At 37.9% G+C, this 26179-nt stretch overlaps 1 protein-coding gene across 2 annotated transcripts in view; it reads right to left on the minus strand.

Annotated features, from left to right (window-relative positions):
* Positions 1 to 25695, minus strand: part of TTBK2 (tau tubulin kinase 2) — a 78848-nt gene extending 53153 nt beyond the window's left edge. The window contains exons 1-2 of one of the 2 annotated variants that reach the window (XM_066321265.1): positions 25374 to 25695; positions 3032 to 3191 (exon numbers count right to left, since the gene is read on the minus strand). In XM_066321265.1, coding sequence (XP_066177362.1) covers positions 3032 to 3100 — 69 coding nt within the window. In that variant the 5' untranslated portion in view covers positions 3101 to 3191; positions 25374 to 25695. The remainder of the gene's footprint in view (positions 1 to 3031; positions 3192 to 25373) is intronic. The other variant, XM_066321266.1, reaches the window with a different exon arrangement.
* Between the last annotated feature and the right edge of the window lie 484 nt (positions 25696 to 26179).

A 26179-nucleotide genomic window follows, 5' to 3' on the forward strand; every position in this document is an offset into this window, starting at 1 on the left:
TTCAATACCAAAAATGTCAATGTTGTTTCACAAAATGCCTCCCCTGGCTAACATTCTGAAGTCGATAAAAGAGAAAAGGAGATAAAAAAAACTTACCCTAAGACTGACATGGTTTTCTAAATGTCACGCGAAACATACAGTTGCTAACATTGTATGACTATACTGTATAAAATGTCATCTAAACAGTCCAGGGTTCTAGAGAGCAGCAATATCTTCAGATTCTGAAAAGTAATCTAATGTCTCCTAATCCACATCATCAGACATTTGACAGAGCAGTAAAAACACTTTTTAAAATAGCCTAGGCTCTATGAATAAGGAAGAAGATAACACATGAATTTTCAGCACAGTACAAGCACACCAGTGAGAATGCACGATGAAAAAGGTGAGAGTAAAAAAAGGAAAGAGGTGACCCAGCCATCCTCACCCCATACAAATGTAGACATGTTTATCATCTAACTTCATTTACCAGCTTTGAGAAATGGCCAGACCAAGAAATACTGACTGCCTTTGAAAGCATTGTTTCTCTGCATGTGTGCTTAAAAGAAATTTAAAACAAACAAAACCATCACCACAAAATAAAATAAACAGATCAATTTATATCCTCAGCTAAAGTACACCAGAATCATTAACATACATCAAATAATTACATCACTCAGTAGTTGCAGGCACAAATTAACCTCTCTTTGCAGAAAAATATACTTTCCACGTCCTTTGTCACCAAGTCACACACATTCAACAAAGAATACATATTTTCCTTGTTTGGTTTTTTTTTTTTTGCTGCCAACATTCCTATAGAAGCTTTTCTTGTTGCTTTGCACATCCTCCACCAGTCACAACTGCCAGTTGAGCTCTGGCTTTCCCATATATTCATCACACAGAGGCAACACCTCCATGCTAATCTTGGGCAGCCTGTCCCTATTCCCACCTTCTGTTCACTTGCATTTTGCTTTCCAGTTCACACAGGTGTTGACCACTCAACCATACTGGCCTCCTGCCACATCTGCCCAACATCTTTCACTGTGATGTGGACCACATTGCCCTTGTTTACATCTGCGTTATAATTTCCCACTTTGTTCATTAGTTTCAGCCTTCTCTTTTCGTATTCAGCATCTCACACCCCAAACTCTTCCTCTCCATCCTCTCTTCAATTTCCGTGTGTTTGTATGCTTCCAGGGTAAAGCATACAATTTCCAACAAGTTTTATCTTGGTACCTTTGCTTACACTACATCCTGAATGGCATTCTTAAACATATCTAAAACCATTTATCATTACAATCAAGTCTCTCCAAGCTGGAATTGTACAAATGTTTCAAAGGCAAAAAAGAGGCATGAGGAAAGGTATCAACAAAGGATAGAAGGGGGTTGACTGGGGAAAAAAAAAATTATGTCTTTTTTTATGCATACTTTTCAAAATAGAATCACCCTAAATAATGTCTAGGTTAAAATTAATTGAACACTGTTTTTTAAAATGTTCATATCCAAAAACTTTAGATATGGTTTTCACAACTGCAAAGAACAAGGCCCTCAACAGCAAAAAAATTCAAAAACCGCATTTCAGTTTCTTCTGCTGGGAGACAGTCCCATGAAATCCTGAATTCAGGAAGTCTATCACCTTAGAAGTCATCAAGAAATCCTTAATGTTTGCTACAGAAGGTAAGAAATTTAAGAGTTACCCATAGGAAATACTAGGTACTCATCTACCTGTAATACTTGATCTGGAAAACATAAGTGAAAATGTACAATTACAGGAAACGAACTTCAGCCTAGTTTCAGAACTGTCTAGAAGACACTTATGTCATCAGCAGTCTTCACTACATAGGAACGAAAATAAACATGAAGAAAACACAGCCACTGTTGCACATATCAGCCAACTAAGTAGTTTTGTGGACAGTGATAAATTAATGTTTTTATCTATTGTATGTTGTATATTATTGTATACAAAACATTATTCTATACTATTTGATCTGATTCAAAACTATGCTTTCTGGTTTTCTTTCACTGCTGTATTGAGATGGAATATAAGAAGGTATTTTACAAATACTTATACTCCAGAGATAGCTATTTAGGTTCTATTTGCCTAAAAGGAAATACAAAGATTTCCTACAGAAAGTTAGTATCAGCTTCCTGCACATTTAATGAAAGATAGGGCAAAGACAGTTGAAATTATTCTCCCCTATGAATTTAAAATTAAGGATGAATTTGTATCTTCTATGTTCAGGCTTTCAGCTCTAAAAATCTTGAAATAGGGGAGCAATATAAAGCAAGCGATTCAGAATCCATTCACAGCCTACTACACACACAGATACTCTAAATGCTCTACTGTGAACTGGCCTTCTTTTTTGCCTTTGTTGTTGTTTGTTTTTTGTTTTTTTTTAATTCTAAGTAAAAAACCCCAAAGTGATCAGTGGAATGGAGAAGGAACTATGAGAACTCAGCCTGTTTCTCGCAGCAGAAATAGCTTCAAATGGATACTATTTCCCTCAAGATGCAAATCAAGGATTCAAACAGCAAAAAGGAACAGAGCTATTTACGTAAAGCCAATGCTGGCACACAATCAAATGAATACAAATCAGCTGAGAATAAATCTATGCCATAAAACCCAACAAACAAAAGGAAGAGCAGCAACGTCCTGAAAGATCTTCCTATAAGAAGTAACATATCTCACAAACTTACTAGTTTCAGGGGAAGGCATCTGACTGATCTCCAAAATGGACTGACATAATCACTGGCTGATCGGGTTCAATATACAAACAGTACTCTTCCAGTTGTGCTTGGATCAGGCACTACATTGGGATTTAAGAGCTCTCCTAGGTCCTTATCAGGAAAAAAAAATAACCCATTTTAAATCCTCTTAACTTCTCTTTAAGTAGGGTAAGAGAAACAAGTTGTTTTAAAGCTCATTCACAAGTTAATGCAAGCATGAAGCAAAATACATCTCACAAGAATTTTCAAATTAATTTCAAAGCACAAACCACTTCTTTCTAAAAACATGTTTCGAAGAAGATACAGAATTGCAGGAAGGCATACTCACCACCTTCCATCTTTCTTTGACCAGTATTCCCACACTGAGGATGTCAGGCTGATCCCCTCCTCCACTCATTGCAACCTCCTGAGGTGACGGAGCTGCTATGCAAAGTCTGCGTCAGTAGAAACCATCCAGATCCCAGGAATGGCTTCCATTTAACCAGTCACTGCAGAAACAGAGCAAAACATGGGATCTCAGTGACAACAAATACAGCAAAAGTTGTGTTTCTCAGTACCCAGCACCTTAACTAGTTTTTGTATCTCACAGTGACTAACATTGAAATTGTAGTCAAAGAGTTTCCAGTACAGAAAAAATTCAAGGATATCCTTCCTTAATTTTTTAACGTGCTCTCTCTCTCAAGGACCAATTTCAATATAGAACTAATGAACTTAAACATTTTCAAAGATATATTCCACAACCAGTTCCAAATTGCTGCAAGGCATAATTACATTTAAATTTAATTTTAATAATCCCTTATAAAATCTAATTAATAACTAACTAATTTTAATTAATAGTAATGCATAACAACATTAAAATAATATTAACAAAAAATTATAATGTTTAAAATAGATACTTAACTTTCAGTTGCATTACATACTTCACATTTTACAATGTGTTTCACATAGCTAGGATAATTTCTGATTAAATACATCTAATGTACAATTATGTCAGGCTATAAGCAGTTGTCTTTGGTAAAGGAAAAAATATGTCTTTGGTAATTTTGACAGGTTTTTTTTTTTTAATTTTCTGGTTTTAGCAATCATTGCTGAATTGGATTATAGACAGTATTATAGAAAATCGTACTTTGGAGATTAATATTTTTGTAATCGCTCCCATCAGCAACAACTACAACCAATTAAAGGCTTATTTAAATTCTTTGAGCTTTTCTAGAACTGTGTTTATTGTTACACTGGTGTAATTATACAAATGCAACTCTTTGTATAAATGCTCTTATCCAAATGCTCTTCAAAGAGTATATTTGCTTTAGGTTATTTCTGTAGCTTTCAAAGTAGCAAGTGAACAATGTCTTTCACCCTGAATCAACACAAAAACAATATGCAAAATTGGTAAAACCATTCTGATTTAAATTAGCAGTATGGCCTTCCATGTGGCTAAATGCCAATCCTAGTACTAGGACTGAATTATGCTTTTTTAATAAACACTCTGCTGCTTAAACAACTTGACTTCTTAAGACAAACATTTGTTTGACACAACAGTAACTGGTTTTTTCATGTTCTTTCATATTTCTTTTTCATATTTATTTACGCCCTTTTTGTTTCAGCTGGGCATTATGACAGTTGAACCAACTCCAGATAAAACAGATCCCTCTGGAAAAATATTAATCTGGATTTGATGAGGATCTAAATTTACACCCAGTGAGAGTGGATTACATGCCTATAAAGGAGTGTTCATTCCGAATACATAGCCTAAATTGGTTTAATTCAAACAAATGAAGGGAAACCAATTTGAGATTGTGTGTTCTGAGTAACCGCATCCATCCTGCAATTCAATCAGGTTGAACTAAACCAATTTAAATTCTACTGGTGATAGTAAATTCTCCCCTGCAGATAAGGTCAAAATTCTACAAAGAACTAGAGCCATTATGTGAACCCCTTAATATTACTAACCACTGATCAAACTTACTCTCCTTTCTAACAGAATTATCATAACACATTCAAGAACAAAGATGAAACAAAAACCTAGTAATGAAGGAGAAAATGCCTATTTCCAAAATTACACACTTAAAGCACGTACAATGGCTTTTCCTCTAACTCAAATGTTTGCTTCTCTTTCCACCACCTGCCAGTTACATCGAAGCAAGGGTTGGTCTTCATAAATAATTTGTTCACTTCTATCCTGGAACTTCAAGGGCATTTATTTTTTCCTGATACTTGCTTAAAACAAGTAATGGTGAAACTATTCATCTCACCAAAGCAAAACCTAAAATTGCAAGTAAGATTTTGGCAGAAGCTTTCAAACACGAGCAAAATTCATCACCTGTAGGAAAAGTAGATGCTTTATTAAATCAAAGATATGACAATTCAGAGGTTTTTGTTAATACTGCTATCAGCCTTGATTTTATTCCTGATTTGATACTTTTTAAAGTACATTTAAATTTACAATTTATAGTCACAACTCTGACAAGTATTTCTGAGACCTATTAATTTAATTTAATTATTTCATTAATACACTAATTCCTTGTTAAATCTTTTGTAATCTTACATCATTACGAAGCAACAATATCTATTCTATGTCATCAAACCAGGTATTCAAAGCAATAAAACACCAGGACTCATTGAACTGTCATTCATGGGAGGCCAAGTTCTCTCTCAAGCCCCTGAAGACAAGGTGCTAAGCTCCTCCTGAAGCATAATAATGTACTGCAAGCATTGCAAACATGCTGAAGTCAATTTGAAGAATCCTGGTTTTTTCAAGACTTCAAGTAAAGCAGGAGAAAATGATTCACTGACAAATTTCAAGGCCAGAAGGCTTGAAATTGGTCCAAGTCTTTACCTGATCAGGCTACTTCATAACTTCAACCCCTCTCAGTGAATTAGCACACACTAAAATATGTACGTCTTCAAATGTTCTTCACTGCTAACACGTTCCAATATGTTTTTTTTTCCCTCACAATAAGCATAACTTCCTTTGTTTCAGGGTTTAATATGTTTAATTTTAACTTTTTATCACGCAACTTGGTTACAGATTGGTAACCAAACTCCGTTTCCAGTAATTTCACTTCATTTAAACATCTAAACATACTTTTTTTGACTTCCTGTAAATTAATAAATTTAGCTTTAAGCCTTCCTTCACAACTATGAGTCTTTTATATGGTTCTCCTTCAATACCCCTCCCCTCGCTCCACATTCTTCTTGTGGTATGGACAGCAACCTTGAGTTAAACATCCACACTGAACTGGACTCTATCATACCAATTCCTAATACGGAGGAAAGGGTTTTTCTCATTATTTCTTTGTGGCAGAAGTCTTATTTCCCTAATTCAAGTCTGAAAATGCTTTATATTTCTGTGAAACCACAACTTTATCAGATGCTTATACACCTCTATCCTTACATTCAGGCATTGCTACAAGAATATGTTTTTTAAAGCCCTTATTCACAATCTGATCTAGGCAGAGTTTCATTGCTCTGATGTGTTCTCTAGTGGTCTTAACACCATATAACCTGCAAATCTGTTAATTATGGATATACTGCAGTGGATAAATATCTCTATATTCCTTACCTAATAACAGACGTGTATTCTAGTAGGTGCAATTTAGGTTACAATCACCTTCCCCAAATTTATACAGAAGAAAAGGACATCATTAGAGATTACTACATTTAAAGGACTTTTGGACAGATAAAAATATGCATTCTTGGGAGGTGGTTCTCAAGATAGAAACTGAAATTTTTCTGAATTTGGAAAGATTTGAATTTAGACTGTTTGGCCCATTCCAAATTTCACAGATGAACTAAAGACTCATTAAAGTAAATACAGTTGCATTTCTATTACTGAATTCCTTGTTTTCATCACAGCTCTTTAACAGGCTACAGTGATGTTAACAATTTAAGAAAGCTCCAGCATGTTCTGTATTCTACTGAAGCAGGTGAATAATTAATGACAAACAGTTAAGGTGCAAGCTTTCCCTTACTCATTCAGCAGATGAGTCCTGAGCAATGCAGGTTTTTTAGGTGGCAGTAAGGCTATTTTCAGCACAACAAACATGTCTTTATAATTCTCATAATTCTCTCAAAAAAGTAACAGCCACTCTAATTGCAATATAGCTCATAAAATTCTGTATTCATTAACTCAACAGTTTTCTTATCAGATCAGTTTATCACTTCAGAGGAACTTTTCAAGATAACACAACTACAATTAAAGACAATTAGCCTTCTGTCAAATTTATTTCCTTATGACAGGTCATGGAGTAACTAGGACAACACAATGAGGATAGCTGCTCCATTACATAAGCCTTTGCTGGGAACTGATTACAGTATAAAACAAGAACAGGTAAAGGAGCATTAGAGCTGATAACCAGAATACTGTACAAACAGACATCCATTCCTTAAAACCCTTCTATCCACTTTAACTGATTTTAACTACTCATCAGCCCTGCAAAAGATGAATTTACCCCATTCAAGTATACTAAGAGAGTATATGGTATTAGAACACAACAGTGCAAAACTTACAGAAAAAAAGGCAGCCCTTTTATGTAATTTGTGTGCATGGAAATGATTCCCTTAGAGATAGCCTAAACTGAAGCAAACCTCTGCTTACCAGCCTTTTATACATGTCTAAATTCAGACCTGAGGCTGAGAAAGTAGCACAAGACAATTTTGGCTGAATGGAGGTACTGTAAGTTCTAGGACAAATCAGGAGAGCACAGAAGATTACTTCCGTTCCACAGAAAGGAATACATGTCCTGTTGCCTTCACTATGGAATAGTATCATCCTTTTACTACTAGGAATTCTCTGAGCATATCAGGAGCTCTACCCACCTGCCTTCAGCTCATTAAAAAAAAAAAAGAAATTAACTGGCATCTACTTAAGATGGTTTCCACTTCGGTACTTTCTATTTTTAAGAATAACTTAAGGAACAAAGAAAAATTTAAAAGGCCAGCATAAAGAGAAAATCTGGGCAGGAAATGTTCAAAGGTCCTAATTTTACCACATTTACAGTAAAGTCCACTGTCTTAGAAAAGCAAAAAAACATGCTCAAATTGTTAATTCCACAGACAGAAAGTATTTAAATGCATCTATTTAAACATCCAAACTAGAAAGCCATTCTACAGTTAAACCTGATTTTGTCCTAAATTCATCCATTAAAAGCTGGTGTTTTGAAACTCATCATTCCCCACATCAGCAAGAAAACTGAATGTAGGACCTCAGGACTTAAATTTCCAACTGTACTGATTGTGAAGAAAATCTTTTTTAAAATTCAACACAGAAACAATATAATTTTAGGTTTTCCTTTCTCAAGCACTTGGGTGCCAAGAATACTCATCACCACTTGCAGATTCCAGGTGTGAAAAGCTCCCAACTGTCTTGTGTGCTATTGCCAAAGAGTCTGTATTTCCTTCTGGCAACTTCTGCAGTTGTTATTACAAAGGTGGCGATATTTTCTCAGTTTGAAGGAGGAGTTAAAAATATAACATTTAGTTTCAAGCTTTATTTAAAAAATATATATATTTCAAGCTACCACAGTATTTCAGCTTGCAAGAGAATTCAGTACCAAATATTATGAAAACCCAAGTAAGGCAAATTTTATTGAAGGAGTGTATTATTTTTCACTAAACTAATTCATGTAGCAAAACCATACAAGTTTTAGGCACATGAAACCCTCTTCAAGTCCAAAACAGAATTTACAACTCGAAAATTAAATTGGACCTAAAACATTTGCATTGAAGTGAACTTCAGTGTTTCTTGATCAGACTAACTGAGATAAAGGGTACTCTATATCTTACCCTAGAGAAAGGAAAGCATCTGTATGCACATGACAGGGAGAGGTTATATAGGAGTGATGCCTATCAGAGGAACAGAATGTAATTTATTACCTATAGAACTAGAAAATTTTGGTCAGGGAAGAATTAGAATGAGTCATAGATCAAAAACTCTATTTAATACATGACATTTTTACCATGGTATTTTTCAGACGCACAAGTTAATTTCCTAATTTGATCTGTCCCACTAGAGCACAAAGGCTTATGTCAGAAAAAGAGAAAAAATGGGAGTTAGCTGTAGGGAACAGGGAAAGTCTGGACAACCGTGTTGCTTTCAGCTGAAACCAGTTGCTGAGCTTCAGGTGTGGAGCCTTTCCTACTGATGTGGAAACCTAACCCTTGAGGAACTGAGATTCACTCTCAATTTTTTCCACAATTCTGAGTGAGTTCCAAATCAAAAAGAGGATTGTGAAACCTTATTAATTACTCAAAAATTAATTTTAAAACCGTAGAAGTGTTCCTTGTTAAAACAAACAAACAAACAAACAACTGTATTTCTGTGTCTTAGATTCACTAAGACTGTTGTGGTATTGACAAAAAACCTAAAAGCAATTATAACCATGTATTTTTGCCATAAAAATTTATTTTACTTGTCAAGTGTTCTTGAAAGAAATTTGAAAATGGAAAGTCAGTTCTGCAATTACCCTCATTATAAGAGGTTTTACAATAATAATTTTTCAAGATCCTAGGAAAATTTTCATTGTAGGAAAGTGGTAGTGAAGTGTGGTTTTGAACAAAGACAGCTTCAAGTCAAACAATTATGACATTTTAAACAGTGACGCAGAGTTATAATATCAAACTACTTATAGTCTGGATTTATCAGCAATATTAAAATCTTTGCTTCCAGTTTTTATTTAAATGTTGGAATAGTAAGTTATCCTCTTAGAATAAACTCAGAATAATAATAGCTCCCCATTTATATTCCAAAGAATAATATAAATTGATCTTTTAAGATGCTCCAGACTATTGACCTTTCGACTAGTACTATCTATTTCTATTATTTCATAAATCATTTTCTCAGCAAGGAAAAAAATAAATGCCTAGCACATGCATAAAACACTCAACTAGAAGAGAAAAGAAGGCAAGAAATACACTGCTCTGAAGAACTTCTTCCAAAGCCTATGAAACTTTTCAGAGTAGGTACACAGCAATTTACAGAGGAGAAGAGCTGTTGCTGAGTGTGTGAGAATGATGCAAGGGCATATACACAGCTAAATGCTTAATCCAAACATGTAAAGTTCAGAGCAAACTCTAATTATAAATGGGAATAAGACCTACCTTTTCTGAAAATACGAGAAATTTGGCAGAGAAACTTTGATGAGATGTTCAGATGGATGGCATGTGAATACCAAATACCAGTGTTGTCTGCACTGACAGCATTCAAGTGATCAACAGGGCTGCCAGTGGCACAGAAGCAGCCCAGCTGGGAGCCACACGACTGCTCTCACAGCACTGTGCTCAGGCTGCAGCACCCAGCCATGAAGTGACCTGGACCTCACTAATAAAACCTGAGAATTCTCTTGATATATCAGTGGATAAAGCACATCACAAAAACATGGTGAGTGAGGCCTGACAGCTTGCTAAGCAGAACAGGAAAAAGAACAGAGGAAAAGATCTTTTTTCAGTCTGTAATGTCTGATCTCTTAGCACCCTTATCTTTAGGGCACGTAACTAAATCTGCTGCAGAATTGTGATAAAGAGAGGGCACTGGCTGTGAATACATAGCTATTTCATCTCCTTAAATACATGTCTTAAATAAAGCTCTTCTTTTTGCTAATGTGTGAAATGAGGACAGCAACTACTACATCAAGCAGGATGACTCCAAAAGAGCTGACAGGAAGATGGAACATGAGGGAGTCCACATAGTACAGGACATCTACCAAACTCTGACAGGCCTCCTCAATGAGGGGAATGTACACCCATCCTGCCACACAACACGGCAATCCTTCAAAGAGTTAAGGAGGAAAGACACACCATCACATTACAGTTTACTCAGGAGACACCTCAGTTGTTCAAGGAGGATTGTACCTTTCAGCAGCAGATCAAGAACACTAAAAAAGTCAGGCACAAAGAGAAGATGAAAAACCACAGCAACACTCCTGCCAAGACCAATTCAGCACTGCTGTCAACACCCCTAGCACCAGAGGGTAGGACATAGCCACATAAGTGGGTCCTTATGCACTGCCAAATGACAGGAGAGGTGGGAAATGGATTGGTGCCTGGCTCTCATGAAGGAAGGTGGCACTAAGGCAGGTGAATAAACATGTGATATACTGCCAGCAGAGCAGCACAAGTTACTACTTTATCTTTAGTTTGGCCTGGCTGTAAAGAGAGAGGTTCTGTACAGTGCTGGGAAGTCTCTCTTGTTCACAGAATATTCCACAATGATCACATGGGCTTAGGCAACATCAAATCTACAATACACAACAATAAAGAAGATGGGTATATCTCATCTAAAACTGCCTAACCAGTTTGTCCCTAAAAAAATATTGGTGCTGGAAACTACAAAGGTACAGGAGCTCCAGTACACAATGTGGCTTGGTCAGAGTATGCACTTGTCTTATAGCTGTGGTTGAAGGTGGCTTCAAGCAACAGTGACTGAAACTTGAGCTCCTAATCCAAGGTCCTTCAAGGTTTGAAATGGAAGACATATATTAAAGAACCAAAATGGAACTTTGGCAAAGGTATTTGAAGTTGGGACAAATCCAAAAGTATCAACTTAATTTGCAGCAGAAAAAAAATAGGTTAGACAGGAGAAAAGCAGACAGCATGGACAGCTAATCAGAAGAGACAAGCTGCATTAGACCAAAGATCCACCTAGTCCAATCTTCTGTCCCTGACTATTGCCAGCACCTGATGTCTAGGGAAAAACACAAGGAAACAAAAAGCATATGATCATCCTTGGCAGAATATTTTCTGGGGATATAGCAAGCTGGGACATAAAAAAACAGAGCCCAAGATGGTATTTAAGACTTTTTTTGTCTTCAAGTTCATCAGAACCTATCTGAACCATGAAAACCTTACCACCCATAGCACTCATAAAGCAAATTGTAACCTAATTCCATGCTGTGGGAAGCACATCTTTGTTTCCAATTTGTCTTCTGCTAGTTACATTTGAGGTTCATTAACTCTTGTACATGAAGGCAGTGTACAGTTGCTCCCTGTTCACCTTTCAGTCCTACACACAGAATACACCTCTACCGTATGCCCCCTCATTTACCTCTTCAACTATTTGGTCTTTCATTGATTTTAACCACCACATGTGTGTTTTTCCAGTTCTACTACATCTCCTCTGAGATGTGAAGACCTGCATTGTTAGTAAGCATTAACCTGATATTTTCACAGAACCTGCAAGACCATATTCAAAAGAAGTAAGTTTATCCATGTAAATTATAAAATCATTTATCCTATGTGAACTGCTTTATGATAAGTTTCATTCATCATTACCTCAGTGTAGCAGGGTCTTTCTCCAGTTCTTCCATCTTCATATTTGCAAATTTTAAAACCCTTGTATCACCAGACTATGTAATTTCAGTATTTGCATCTTGTATAGATCATCTGTAAATATACAGCACAGCACACAGAGCTACCCTTTTTAGACTGATGAGCTACCATTTATTAAGATCAATATTTTCACTCAGATTCCATTAAAAAATATTTTTGCACAAAGTGTTCACATATAGAAAATCTGACTCATCATCTTCCATCTGGATCATTAACAGCTTTGCTTTCAAATTTGTAATGGATTCCTTGGGTATCTAAACACAAAGCTCCCTCAAAAGAAGGAGCCAGACTGGATGGGGCCTGGAACAACCTGGAAAACATGGCAGGAGTTGGATTTAGATGATTTTTAAAGTTCCAATCCAAACTATTAAAGGGACAATTGAGAGGAACTGCTGAGTGACTTCGTGCTACTGTATGACCAGGAGATAAAATGGTAAATGAGGTTCTATGTGTGTACATATAAAATTTGTATACCAGAAAAATAACAACTGTTATAATTAAACACATGAACATATCCTGTTTGTTAAACACATGACAAACTACTAGCAATCAAGAATAAGATCTTGTTATTATGATATACAGTAAGAGAAGATGGTAACTCAATGCTAAATAGCAATCCAAAAAAATCAAATCTTAGGAATTCAGACAAAGTAGATGACAACATGAAGATCATGTATATAACTATGGTTAACTAATACCTTGAGTATTACATAGAATTCTAGCTCTTCTTATCTACAAAAAAAAAAAAAAAAAAAAAAAACAAAAAAAAAAAAAAACCCACCAGAGATACAGAAGAGTTTCCACATGAAGTAATGACTTACAAATTTTTTCAAGGGATGACGGGAAGTAGAGAGGGGTACTTGGCAGAGGTCTACAAAATAATTAGGGACGTATTAGAGGTTGGCTAGGAATCAACTATTTATGATGCCATTTAATAAAAGGACAAAAAAAAAAAACAAAAAAAAAAAAACACACGAGTCAGCAGGAGCCAGACTCAGACCAAACTAAAAGATACTGTGAATACTAGAAGTTTACAACGGTTCAACTGAATGACAGTCAACTACATGAAAAAGAAAACTACTGTGGGTTACTGAAAATACATATTAAGTATATTTAGTGCAAGAAGTCCCTTACTAAAAAAATGGAAAAGAACTAGAGGGAAGTAAAATTTATATTATCTGTGGTTTTGTGCTTTTCCTTAGGCATCCACATATGACCACTGTTGAATATAGATCTTTACTCCAGAATTTTACATTCATACTTTATGTTTGGGAAGATGCAGAGTGGACAGAGAAATTATACTTCTTGTAACAACATAAATTCAAATTATCTGCTGATGAGATGCAACTCAAAATCTTGTGTATAATTTTCTGTCAGTTACTTGAAAGAAGCTACCACCCTAAAACTGGCTGGCTGTTGTGGGAATGGCGAAATAAAGCAAACTAATTCAACTCAAGTAAACTCTCCTTCTCTGGAACTTATGTGAAGTTATTTTGGGGAAAAAAAAAAGTATGATAAACACTCAGGAACTCCAAATACCATTTGCTCTACTGCCACAACTCCTATTTTACATGTTGTCCCTTCCACTTTGTGTTGGGTTAGTGTTGCCTCAGGGTTTCCGCGTGAATTTTTTTCCCTGTACCTAACTTCAGAAAAGACTTGGAAATGCCTCTAATCTTTATACTGTAATAATTTGATAGCTTCAATGTAGAGAACCAATAAATTTCCTAACCTCAAGACTATCTCCATCTTAGTAAAATTGCTGCAGACATCCAGGGGCAAATTTTTTGACAATGAAAATTCACAGAATACATTTTAAATCACAGACACATAGCTACAGCAATGTTACAGTTCCAATAAAAAGAAAACTTTAATGTAAAGACTGGCTGTTACTTCTGGCAGCTGCAAAACAAAAGACAGTGATTTTTATATAGATGACAGGACAAAAATTTTAGACTGCTAAATGTCAGAGCATCAAGAGAAACAAAGGTATAAAAGCCCACAACAAATGTGATTTTTGTATCTACTCTGTTACTTCAGGGAACTCTCAATACTTTGTTTAAATTGCCAAAAAAAAAAAAAAATGTAAATCTCTTACAAGCAGCCATAAACAATTACTGTAAAAGAACTGTAAAGACTTATGGCTCTCCACAAAAAAGTTACTACGTAAAACTGATGAAAATAAGGACAAGAATTCCCATAATTTTGTTGCCACTTTGTTGCAAATATTCACATCTCTCAACATTCTTTTCACTTTTCTAAATAGTTTTGGTTGGACATTCATCAACATAATTTTATAAGGAATCTCTGAATTTTAACTAAATTCTAATATTTTCTACCTTTCCCATAGAAAACACATTAGAGGCAAATCCTGACTACATCCAATACCATGGAAGCTTTCTTTCTTCTCGATTAAGGCTTTTTTCCCCCTAATTCCATTCAGCACATATACACCTATTTATGATACAGCACTAATTTCATACAAGAAAGAATTCTACAAAGATTTCGACATTGTTTGCTAGAGATCACACACTTTAAGTGACATAGAACTTCTTTCCCCAAGGGGATTAGGCTTTTACCAAATCATTAAATATTTAAAACCATACAAGACCCTACAGCATGCAGAAAAAAACAGGGCAAAAGTATACTTTTTAATCCATTTGTTGGTCACTATCAGTTGTCAAGGCTGACAAAAGGACAATCTGTTCCTGGAAATTTTGTTGAGCTGGTAGCTGTTGATGGGAACAAGAGAAGAGACTCAAGTTTCAGGTGCATTTTCAGAAGTTTAATTTAAGTGTTGATGGCTGCAGTATTGAATTGCAAAAAGTGTTCTTCATTTGCTTCCATCCAACAGCTCTGCTTCAGTCTGGCAGCTAGTAAATAAGATTTTAGCAACCACTAACAATTGTTCAGTAATAATTTTAAAGCTGAAAATTAAAAAAAAAAAAAAAAAAAAGTATGTAAGAGGCTTACATTTACTTCTAAGAGAAAAAAAGGACTCATGAATAGAGAAATAGTCATACTCTCAAAATATTAAATTAGTTCAAACAACTAGCTAGAGATTTCCTTTTTGTATGTCTGTGAACTAAAATTGCCGTGCATATGGTGATGAATAAGAAATGAAGCAAGTTTATCTAAGCATGCCAAGGATTTTAAAAAACACAATTCATGGAAATTACTTTCCATCACCATGTTTAGACTATAACACACAGTTCACACACATGAAGCCTAAACAAATAAAGTAATCCTCTGTTTTTGCCCTTAATACATCTACACCTGCCTCTTTCAGGTTCCCTTAGGTTTCAGTTCCCACAGTCTGCTCCAGTCTTTTGGCTTCACGCTACACAGAATAGCAGCCATGTCAAGAAATCCCTGCTCCTGCCTGAGAGCCATGCAGGCTGCATAGCAGAAGGGCATCCAAACCTCTCACCAGAAAGGGCCTGAGGAAAAGGAATGAAATAGGAAAAGGGGAAAAAGAGGAAGATGCTAGGTGTTCAAACACCTTCATGCTTCTCTCATGTTTCTTGTTTCTCCTTCCTCATAATTGCTCAGATGGCCATCAAAGAGCTTCTGCTCTCTTCAAGATTGTCAAGTATAACTGCATCTAAGCAAAAATTAGCTCAGGGAATCAGAAACATAGTATTCTTTATAATACTGCTATGCTAACACACTTCTTTTATAAAGAATATGACACATTTTTATACAGGTCTATATTACACGTCTATGTGATTTTATGATATACACATACATGTTTACATTAAACAAGTATATATTCAATGTACACTACATACATTTTTTTACAGAAATACAGAACTTTGTAATTGTATCAATGAGGATTCTTGTCTTCAACCATAACTACTTACAGAAAATGGCAGCAAATTTGGCAATGCAGCTACATATAGATTCAAATTAATATGGCCTAACACTTATCAAATGGGTATGATATTTTTAAAAGTGAATTAGTAAAGTATTGGTACAGGGGTATGTTTAATAATAATAATTTACACCAGTGCTATCACTGATCATCTCTACAATATTAAAAAAAAAAAAGAAAGAAAAAAAAAAAAGAAAAAAAAAAGAAAAAAAAAAAAAAAAAAAAAAAAAAGAAAAAAAAAAGAAAAAAAACCAAACTGGTGTAGACAAAAAGACAGGACATGGATATTTGTGGGTCATGGAGGAAAAAATGAAACTAATACCTGCATTAAGCTGGAAGTTGTTTATATATGTTAAGCTACTTTCCAGATTCATCTTTGGAGGCTGTTTTATAGGATTCTCTTGAAGTGCTTTGTGAAAATTGTTAAGCTACAAGTAGAATAATGTTTTTTGCCTTTTATACACTCTCTGAAAATTCACCATAATGCACAGTGATCGCTTATAGAAGTGCATTGGCAAAGGCTTATATCCCTTGCTTGTGGATGGTGTTGGTGCATTTGGCTTAATTTGGACAGCAAAGAATCTGGTCCTGATGACAAATTTAGCATGATTGAAGATGTTAAAAGGCCAGAAGCTGTGACTCAGGGAAGACTTTCATAGCAGAGGGTTTTTTTCTGATATAAGTAGCAAAGCCATATAGGTTATCTGTGGAAGTCCCAGTGATACGAGAAAACGAGGCGCTCCTGACCGGGGCAGCTCTCTCAGTACCGAAGCGATCAGGCGCTTGCCGGCTGCCTGGGCGGCTCCGGCAACACCGCGGGCCGGGCGGCTCAGCACCCTGGCCAGCTCCGGCCGCGCAGCCAGCGGGGCCCGGCCGCCACTACTAGGTCAGACAGTAGCTTAATAGCAATTTTCAAGAAGAACTCTGATTTAAAGGTTCCTGAAACATAAAAGACTCCAGAAGATAACTGATGTTAAAGTTTGGAAAGGACAAATGAAACTATTTTGGTAACTATGGGCCATCAGCTCGACATCAATTGCAGACAAATAAAGGGACTTGACTAATAACGAACTAAAAGAAGAGACTACAACTGCAGCCATTCAATTAAGTTCTCCTTCCTATCAAACCAACTCTTCAACTACGGCATGACAAGTTTGGCCTATAAGGATAGTAGTGATTATGGCACTTATACTTCAGTAAGATGCCTAAGTTTATATCACACAGTACAGTCTCTTTCTGCTAGAAAATCAACAGATCATACATTAAATAACAGGTCCCAAAATATAAGTTAACTGAACAAATATTTCTCTAATTACTTCCATAGGAATCCATTTGTTACTTAATACTGAAACATTTTTTACCCAGGAAAAAAATTACAAAGTTTTTATTTGATACCGAGATCAGGAAGTGATAAAGGAAAAATGGCATCAACAGGTTACACAGACAGCAGTCAAACTACACGTGTGCCAACTTAAATAAAAGAAGACATTGTCCATCAAGGACCAAAGAATAAATGGAAACATCACCTAACGCAATGCAGTTACAGTTATAATCAGTTACTTCTGATATATGCATTTGCTGGAGTATTAAAGTTATGGTAACTATGGATGAATGGGCAACTAAGAAGGATCCTAACACCTCTCTATCTGCTCATTGTAGGATTGCTACTGGAATATTATATCCATTTCTGGTGTTCAAAATGATGAAACTCAGTTCCTTCAGATCATCTAATAGAAATTGCTTTAGTCAAGGAAATTGCAAAAGATCTTCATTCTGACACACAAATCATACAAGTAAAAGGCTGAATCTTTAGATTCCTTAAATGCATACAAATATCCCCAAGATCTTTAATTTTCATTAATACGCTACTAATTCATTCATTCATACTGTACTAATAGAATACTTCTTTAACTCTTTCAGTGGATTCCTCATTACTGACAACTTTTAAAAGACAGCATAATGATTTTCTACACTGTATGGTCTTACTCAACTACTGCTAGCACACATAATTCAGGGGAGTCCTAGGGAAGCTGGTTTTACACACAAAGTTAGCCCCAATGATCACTATTCCCTTGGTCTTCACACAGCCAGATAGAGATAAGTGATGAGGCTTTTGTCTTTGAAAGTTAATTATACAAGCATATTTTATTATGAAAATACAATTATCCTAGGCATATTTAGTTTGCTGGGTCCATCTTTACTTCAGAAAAAAACATTCAAGGGATCAGCTGAAAAAATAAAACATGGAAGTGATGAGGAATGAAAATCAGTAAACTTATGTATTACAAACATGGGGATCAAGAGACTCTCTAAAATTATAAGAATTTCTTACAGTGTAAGATTAGATTTGAATTTTATTCCAAACAAACATATAATTATTCCTAAAAACAAAAGAGCAAAGTTTCTCAGAAACCTTTACAGGTTTTCATTTTATCCCTTACTGAAATAATAAAAAGTATTGTATAACAGTGTTACATGTTTTAGGAAATATTGGCTGTATGTAAATAAAGACATCCTACACCAAATCTCTCCAAATTAAAGCCTGGGCTACAAAAATAATCCTGATTGTATTGTTGACCTATAACCTGCCATACATGTATATTTTCCATGTTTGAACACTGGATCTATACGAATAATTTGTCTAAACCTAGAAGTTTTATTCAATTGACTGAGGAGTTTTAATTTACAGGTATGGGAACAGTTACACATGACACTATAATGGCAAAGTGTAATAACCCTACATTGATAACAGTATTCTTCAAATTCTTGAATTTACATAAAGAAAATACAATCCTATTGACACAAGTTGTAAGTATTTTTCTTTTTTTTTTTTTTTTCTAAACACCAACAGCCATTACATTTGCTTGGAGCATATTCAGTTTTAAACTGTGGTGAGACACTTCTGCATTTTGAAATTATTATTTAAACAATAACTAATTTCTCCTCTATGCTGTAAGAGCATAATGTGGACACACAATTATATGGCAAGCAGGGTTATGAGATTTCTGCTGAGAAACAGTATATTCAATGATATGGGTGAAATCTGTGTACAGCCAGGTTTTATTTATTCAGTAAAACCAGAAGCTAGAATAGAAATAAAACAGTTAAGAATAGTAATAGCTACATTCTTATTTATTAAGAGCAAGACTCAGCTTTTACATGTTCCAGAGCAAGGAGTATAAAAGCACTTTATAATATGTCAACACCAAATATGAGCAACATCTACTGCATGGCTACTCATATGTCAGCCACAGTCCTGATTCAGACCATAAACCAATTCTGTCCAAACCTTTACTCCAGAAAAAAGAAATATTTCAGTGAGCCATTACATGTTGATGCAGGGCCTCACAATAGAATTGAAGTATTAACTGCCAGTTCCAACAAGCCAGACAAAGTACAGCTGCTCCCTGATTACGAGGGGAAAATTGACTGATCAAGGAAAAATACATACAGAAGCACTGCCATATGACTGAGGTGTCCTAGGCTCAAAATTAATGAAATATATCAGAACAACAGGAAGAAACGTCCAGGATGAAATTAGCGCCCTGCCTAAATTTCCTTCAAATTAACAGAGAAGAAAATGCACCATCCCCTCAAAGCAGCCTTTCACACAAAATGTTCCCCTTTCTCTTGTGTCCTCCCTGAATTGACAACAGGCAGGAAAACCTGTCAGCTGAGCACGCAGGCTACAGTAAAGGCAAGGATCTGGTTATGACTATCTCAGCTATGCATTCAGGGTGAAGTTGCATGTAACAGCATGATCTAGCAAGAGTTACAAACATATATCAGCCAAAAAAACAATACAAACAACTCCCTTTTTACCATCATTCTCTGCCAAATTAGTGAGTTGACTCAGTGTAGTTCAGAGACCAATGGACACTGGAAAAGGCTCAGGCAGAGAACATAATTTTCCACTTAAAAACAGCAGCCAACTGTTAGACTAGTTTAACAATAATGTACAATTTCATCTGCAGGAGCTAATGTGAAAAATATTCTTCTATGTACATCCATAAATCAAAAACAACTATCACCAGACAGTCAATAACAGCACTTCTTTCCTGCACACATCTCCTTTACTGTGGGAGGGTCATGGTTTGCTCCTCAGCTCCAGCATCAGTTTTTTAGTTCTTGGCTGGTCAAGACAAGACCTGACTGGGTTAGCTAGGAGGTTGCTCTCACAAGACCAGTCAATCCTTTCCTCATACTAATCTATTCCATGATTCTTTCAATATTTTTTCTCCAACCAAATGAATTATTCAACAGGTTTGCTCACTGGTTACACTGTTTTGCTCAAAACTGTAAAACTGTAATTTCACCCAAAACCATAATGATTATCACAATAATCTCTAGATTTTAATGAAAAAGCACCAAACATCACCCAGAAAAAGAACAGTAATCCAATGTCAATTCCTCTCCTTCAATTCTCAGCGTACAACATGACAGTTTGTTCTAGGCTTATTTGACTTAGGGAATTATACTTTGATTTTATTTATAGACTACTGCAGATGGAAAATCAAAGCATCACATATGAACATGGCATTCAATTAAATCAAACTCAAGGAATAGCAGAGTCATTCTTTGTCTGATACATTTTCAATCAGTTGAAAATGCCTATTCTAGGTCTATTAAGCTCAATATGCTGATAAATTGAAAGACAAGAAAATAATTATTTCAAGGCAGCATATAAGTCAAGAATACAAATACATTCTAAAAAGTCACCAGTTTGATGCTGAAAAGTATATTCTATTTACAGATCACTGCCTCCCTTTTCTTTAATTCTTCACCACTGCAAAGCTAGAGTCGTACTTCATGTGCTCAAGAAGTCACACTGCTTGCCACGAGTGGCATTTGAAGCATTACTATGGCAACAAGTAAACTTGACAGCTACAAGACATACCCTGCTGATACACCACGTAACCAAGCAATCTAATTCTTACTATGTTGAACAACATTGTATCAAATAAGCGTTGTTAAATTCCTCACAAAACGTTAGTACCCTGAGACAGAGCATGACAGAAGCCACAAATACTATCTAAGAATTATCTGGGAAGTGACAGAGAGCAGAACAAACCTCCTCTCAGAATCAATTAGCAGCTGTTGACTGAAGACAATTCCCAAGTACTAAAAAGACACAAGTTCTGAAAGACAAGATCTCTCCTAACTGCAGATGAGTCCAGGGGAACAAATTTTGTATAACTTCAGTTGTGAGAGAAGTGTATCAAAAACATAATAAAATTATTTCTATATAAACAGACTGGGATGACACAAAACCTGATTCTGTATCTTTTTCCACATGTGAGCTCCACATTAGTAACTTGTCCCTGCACCAAGTAACAAATCCCTTTGCAACACCCAGACTGAAAAATATAGTTACATATTAAAGAGACTTGACATCCTTGACAAGCTCTCTAAGCAAGTTCAGCATATTTTCACAGAATGAAAATGTTGGAAGAGACCTTCAAGATCATCGAGTGCAACCTCAGCCTAACACCTCAGCTAAACCATGGCACCAAGTGCCACATCCAGTCTTTTTTTAAACACATCCAGGGATGGTGACTTCACCTCTTGCCAGGCAGACTATTCCAGTACTTTATCACTCCTTCTGTGAAAAACTTTTACCCTTTCTTTATCCATCAGACAGCTTTGAACTGAAGAAAATTACTCTCCTCATCAATACCATCAGTGACCCAGCAAACTTCATCCATGAAAGAGGCCTTCAGCTCTTCCAAATACTACTTGCACTGAAAGACAAGGCTAAGCTACATACACACATTTCTCCAAAATGAAGAATTAGTGGAGAGAGTTCCTCATCAATACAATTCTCAAATAACTGATTAATCTCTTCAGACAAAAAGCAACAGCATGAAATAACACTTGAGTGATGCAATTCTGTGATGAAAAGTTCCCAAACACACAGGACAAAAACCACTGAAAAACATGCCTGAACATAATAATGAAAATATTTTTAATTTGTTAAATAAATAGTTTTGTTAAAAACACTCAGGATGTCTTCAGTTTCTCAATCTGCCCTTCTTTCCTCACTCCTCTCAATTTCAATCTTTTCCTTCTCCCCAAAAACCCTTCTCGACTTTTCCAAGATTCATCTCCATTAACTGAAAAATAATTTTGAAAAATAACTGATCAAAAGTCACGACTTACATCTCAAAAATGGGAAAAGAGTTCTCAACCAGATCAAGAGATGAAGTGTCAGATGGCCAGATTTTATTGCTTGAATTTCCTACTACTTAGGTTTCAAGATTAGTGACCTATTAGTAAGCTCATATATAGAATGATAGACTATAAATTTAAATAGCTAAGAACGGCATCTCAATTTCATGAGCAGCTTAAAAAAAAAATCCAAGTTACTAGACTCCCTCAAAAGCACACTACTAAACACCTAGCACTGAAGCAAGGAAAGGGGAGTATTCTGACTCTACAATTTTAACTAAAAAATAAAGTTGTAAATGATAAATAAAAGACTAGATGATATTTTCAAAGAAGTTATTATGAAAGAACATACAATACATAGTTACTAATATCCACATAAGAATTCTATTATTTTATTCAATATTTCTGATGAAAAGAGGGTAGTCAACTTCTATTCTGGCACCGCATGATGGAGAATTTAGTACAAATATTAAAGCACTGTACTTGTGCATGGTAAGTAGAAAAATGAAACTGCTCCATTTAGTTGTACTCTCTTATCCAACTGAAATAGTTTTTATTTGCACTTCTAAAAATTATCCTGTTTAATTCCCACTTAAGTACCCTAGATACTAAACTCTTAAAGAAAAAAAAAAAAAAAAAAAAAAAAAAAAAAAAAAAAAAAAGAAGCCAAGTAAAATATTTGAAAAAGTTTCTTTCACCCTAATCCTGAACAAGAAGTCAAGTTCATAACAAGAAAATTTTAAACACACATGACCTGTAGCCCTTGAACTCCTTAAGACAACCTTGAATTTTGGGAATTTTGCATGTTTTAATTCTTGCCCACCAATACTTTAACAATTGGCACTTCAGACTGATCTGCTAGATTCACGGCACAACACGCTGTTCTGTGAGATCAGCCAAAGGAAGCTCAGGTTTCTGGAGGTGAGAGTGTTTTCACAGAACGAGGGAGGAAGGACAGTGGCTGGTCCGTGTACCACAACGCATCCCTGTGAGACCACGACGAATCCCGGTGTCTTGTACTGAAAAGGCAGCTGTTTCTCCTCCCCTCCAGCCTAACACAAAGGCTTTGTGCAGTGCTTCCCCAGAGAAAAAGAAACAGACAAGGCAAGACACGGGAATACACAGAAACTGTCAATCTCCTTTGTAAAGTACCAATTCATTCCCACCAGATAAACAAGCCCTTACTAAAACAGAAAACACAGTAGTATATTAATATACCATTCACTGCAACTTCACACACTAAACAAATGCTTAACCTTCTGTACATATATATCTAGCTCTGGTAGAAACTGTTCATTTAGAAGCCAGTTTTGAACAAGGAAAACCCTGCTCATATCTCCCCTCCTGTCATACTCAAAAATCTTCTTGATATAATTAGCCACACTGAGAAAAGCCTCTCTGGAATTTGTGATGTTAGAAGTCTCAGAGCCTGCAGTATGCAGCAGCAGGACAGTGACTACACTAAACAGAAGCAACGTCACCATATTCCAGCCGCTGGATTTGTTCTTCTCATTCTAACCTCATCCTTCCCAAACAGGAAGTTTAAAAAGATGCTGAGCTTCAAGTAAATAATGACACCCAAGGAATATATTAGAGAAGAACAAAGTATTTTTAAGGGATAATTTGTTCCGTCTTCACATTTTTTAAACTATATCTCGATGCACTGTTTTCAAAATAACTTTTGACAAATGACTACTAATACTATTGCAGTCGAACTTTCCTATATACAATTTCACTGACAGGCCAAAAAAATGTTAGCAAGTATGCCCCTGGTTTAACAAGTTAAGAAAGTTCTGCTACTTTGTTAAACATAATTCACACTGTAAAGCAAATGAATCATCATCAAGAAAGTGTTCAAGACAATACTGACAGAAAATAAAAATGCTGAGTACCTTTGTATCATGAATTCATATAATTAAGACTTAAAAAAAAAAACAAAATCAAGCAAGAGCAGCAAAATAAGTCTTAACCTTTTGTTTTCTCAGCTAAAATGAACTAATGTACCTACAAGCATAGCTAGCATGTGTTCAACAGAGGCATGGCATTAACCACATAAAATGCATTTTAAAAAATCTACTCATTTTTTCCAGAATCAGAACGCGGAAACTAACCACACACTTCAAGGCTAACAAGATACTTAAATAAATATAGCATGATTTATTTTAAGGCTCTCAACATTCTTGCAATATAGTTCACTAATTCAGAACATTTAAGCTGAAAATTACACTGGTTCTGCACACAGAATCTAACTAAGAAAGCCACTACAGGCTATTTTGCAATTCATTTTCTATAGTCCTTTCCAGCATAATTAGAAATACGGTAGAAGGTTCTCAAAAGGCTGTGGTATACTCCCGGGTCACTCCTTTGTGTCCATCTCCCTCCGCCCCCACGATAATACATCAATATTATCATTATTTGTACTCCCGCCCCCACTTACACTAGCAGTTGAGTCCAACTGCTCTGGCTCACACCAGAGGTTACAAACCTCGTAGCGAGCTTTGTCCTCTCACTGCTTTTGCTCTGGGGTGACAACAGAAGCCTAAGGATGCCGCTGCAACTCCAGAGATCAGCTGTAGCCTCGGGAACGCGGTGCTTTCCCACTTCCTCTCCGTAAAGCCAAAGTACTTGAAATAACGTATTTTTAACGCCGTTCCACACGCAGTTTGTGTGCTCCCCGGAGCGCCGTGGTGCGCGCACCCGCGGCCTAGCCGGGCATATCTGTATGCACGGATCGATGCAAGTGCCGCTAATGGCTCCAGCACTCAGAGCGCCGGGCGACAGACAGCCCGCTTCCCATCCAGCCGTGCCCACACAGCAGCCGTCACACGCATGCCACAACCCAGAGCTGGAAATACAGACGCAGCTATTTTAAAACGGAGATCTTTCGCCGTCTGAACACGTAAATTTCCGTACCGTTTGCCTTCTTGCAGCAAGTGGGAGGGACGAAAAAAAAATCTCGTGCCTATAAATCTGAGTTCTCCGTAGAGGCCGGGGCAGCGGCGACTGCTGCTGGAACCCGCAAGACCTGCCGACCTTAACTCCACGGAGGGGATCGCCCCGTCCTGCCCCACCGGAATAAGCCCTTCCCGGGGCAGGCCGTAGCCCCCGGAGCTCCCGCGCCCGGCAAACTCCCTCTCCCGCGGGGACAGAAACGGCGACGCGGCTCCCACGCAGCAGCCGCTGGGGCAGGGCCGGCGGCCGCCGGAGCCCGCGGGCCGCGCCCCGCCGAGGCGGCCGGAGCGCCCGCGGGGACGGGGCGCCGGGGAAACGGCGGCGGCCGCGGCGCAGCACCGCGAATCCTCACCTGGAACGGGGCCGAGGCGGCGGCTCCTCGGGGCGGCGCGGCGAGTCCCGGCGGCGCCCCCGGCCCCACAGGGGATGGTGTGCGCGGCGCGGGGCGGGGGCTACAGCGGCGCCCCCCGGCCCAGCCTCCGCCCCATGGCGTGCGGCGCGGTCTCTATGGCGACTGCAGAGCCGGGCCGGCCCGCAGGGAGGGGTAACGGCGGCGCGCAGGCGGAGGGCGCTCAGCGGGTCACGGGGCGGCTCGCAGCGCTCCTCAAGGGGGTTGAGCCCCTCGCCGCGGCCGCCGCCATCCCTGCGGCAGTGCCGGCCGGAGCCCGGCCGCGCTCGCCCGCGCTGCCGCCTCCGCGCTCGCCCTTCCTCGGCCGCGGCGCCACAGAGCCCGCTGTCCCCGGGGGCACCGCCCACATCCCATTTCCGGAGCGATGATTGGCCAGCTGCGGAGACTTCTCACGGGCCATTGGCTGTCAACGCGGTCAATCCGGGGTTCGGGGGCGGGAGCACCTGGCCGCGGCGCTGTGCAGTGCGGGGTTGGTTGAGCCGGCGAGCGCCGGTACAGCCGCGGCCGCCCCCGCGCAGCGGCAGGGCAGAGCCGCGGGATGGGCGCCGGAGTTCCCGTTCCCGATCAGCTTCCGAGGGGCAGCGCCCGTGCGGGGGGCTGGCACTGGCCCTGAGCGCTCGCCGCCGCAGGGCCGCTGCCGGCGGGAAGCTGGGTCCTCGTTACGGTGCCGCCTCCGCCCCAGCAGCCGGGACTGCGCTGTCCGCACTGGGCGGGCTGCCCGGGGCCCGGGGGGCGCGGGCCGCTGCCCG

This window comes from Sylvia atricapilla, chromosome 6, assembly GCF_009819655.1.
Source record: "Sylvia atricapilla isolate bSylAtr1 chromosome 6, bSylAtr1.pri, whole genome shotgun sequence".
Classification (NCBI taxonomy): Eukaryota; Metazoa; Chordata; class Aves; order Passeriformes; family Sylviidae; genus Sylvia; species Sylvia atricapilla.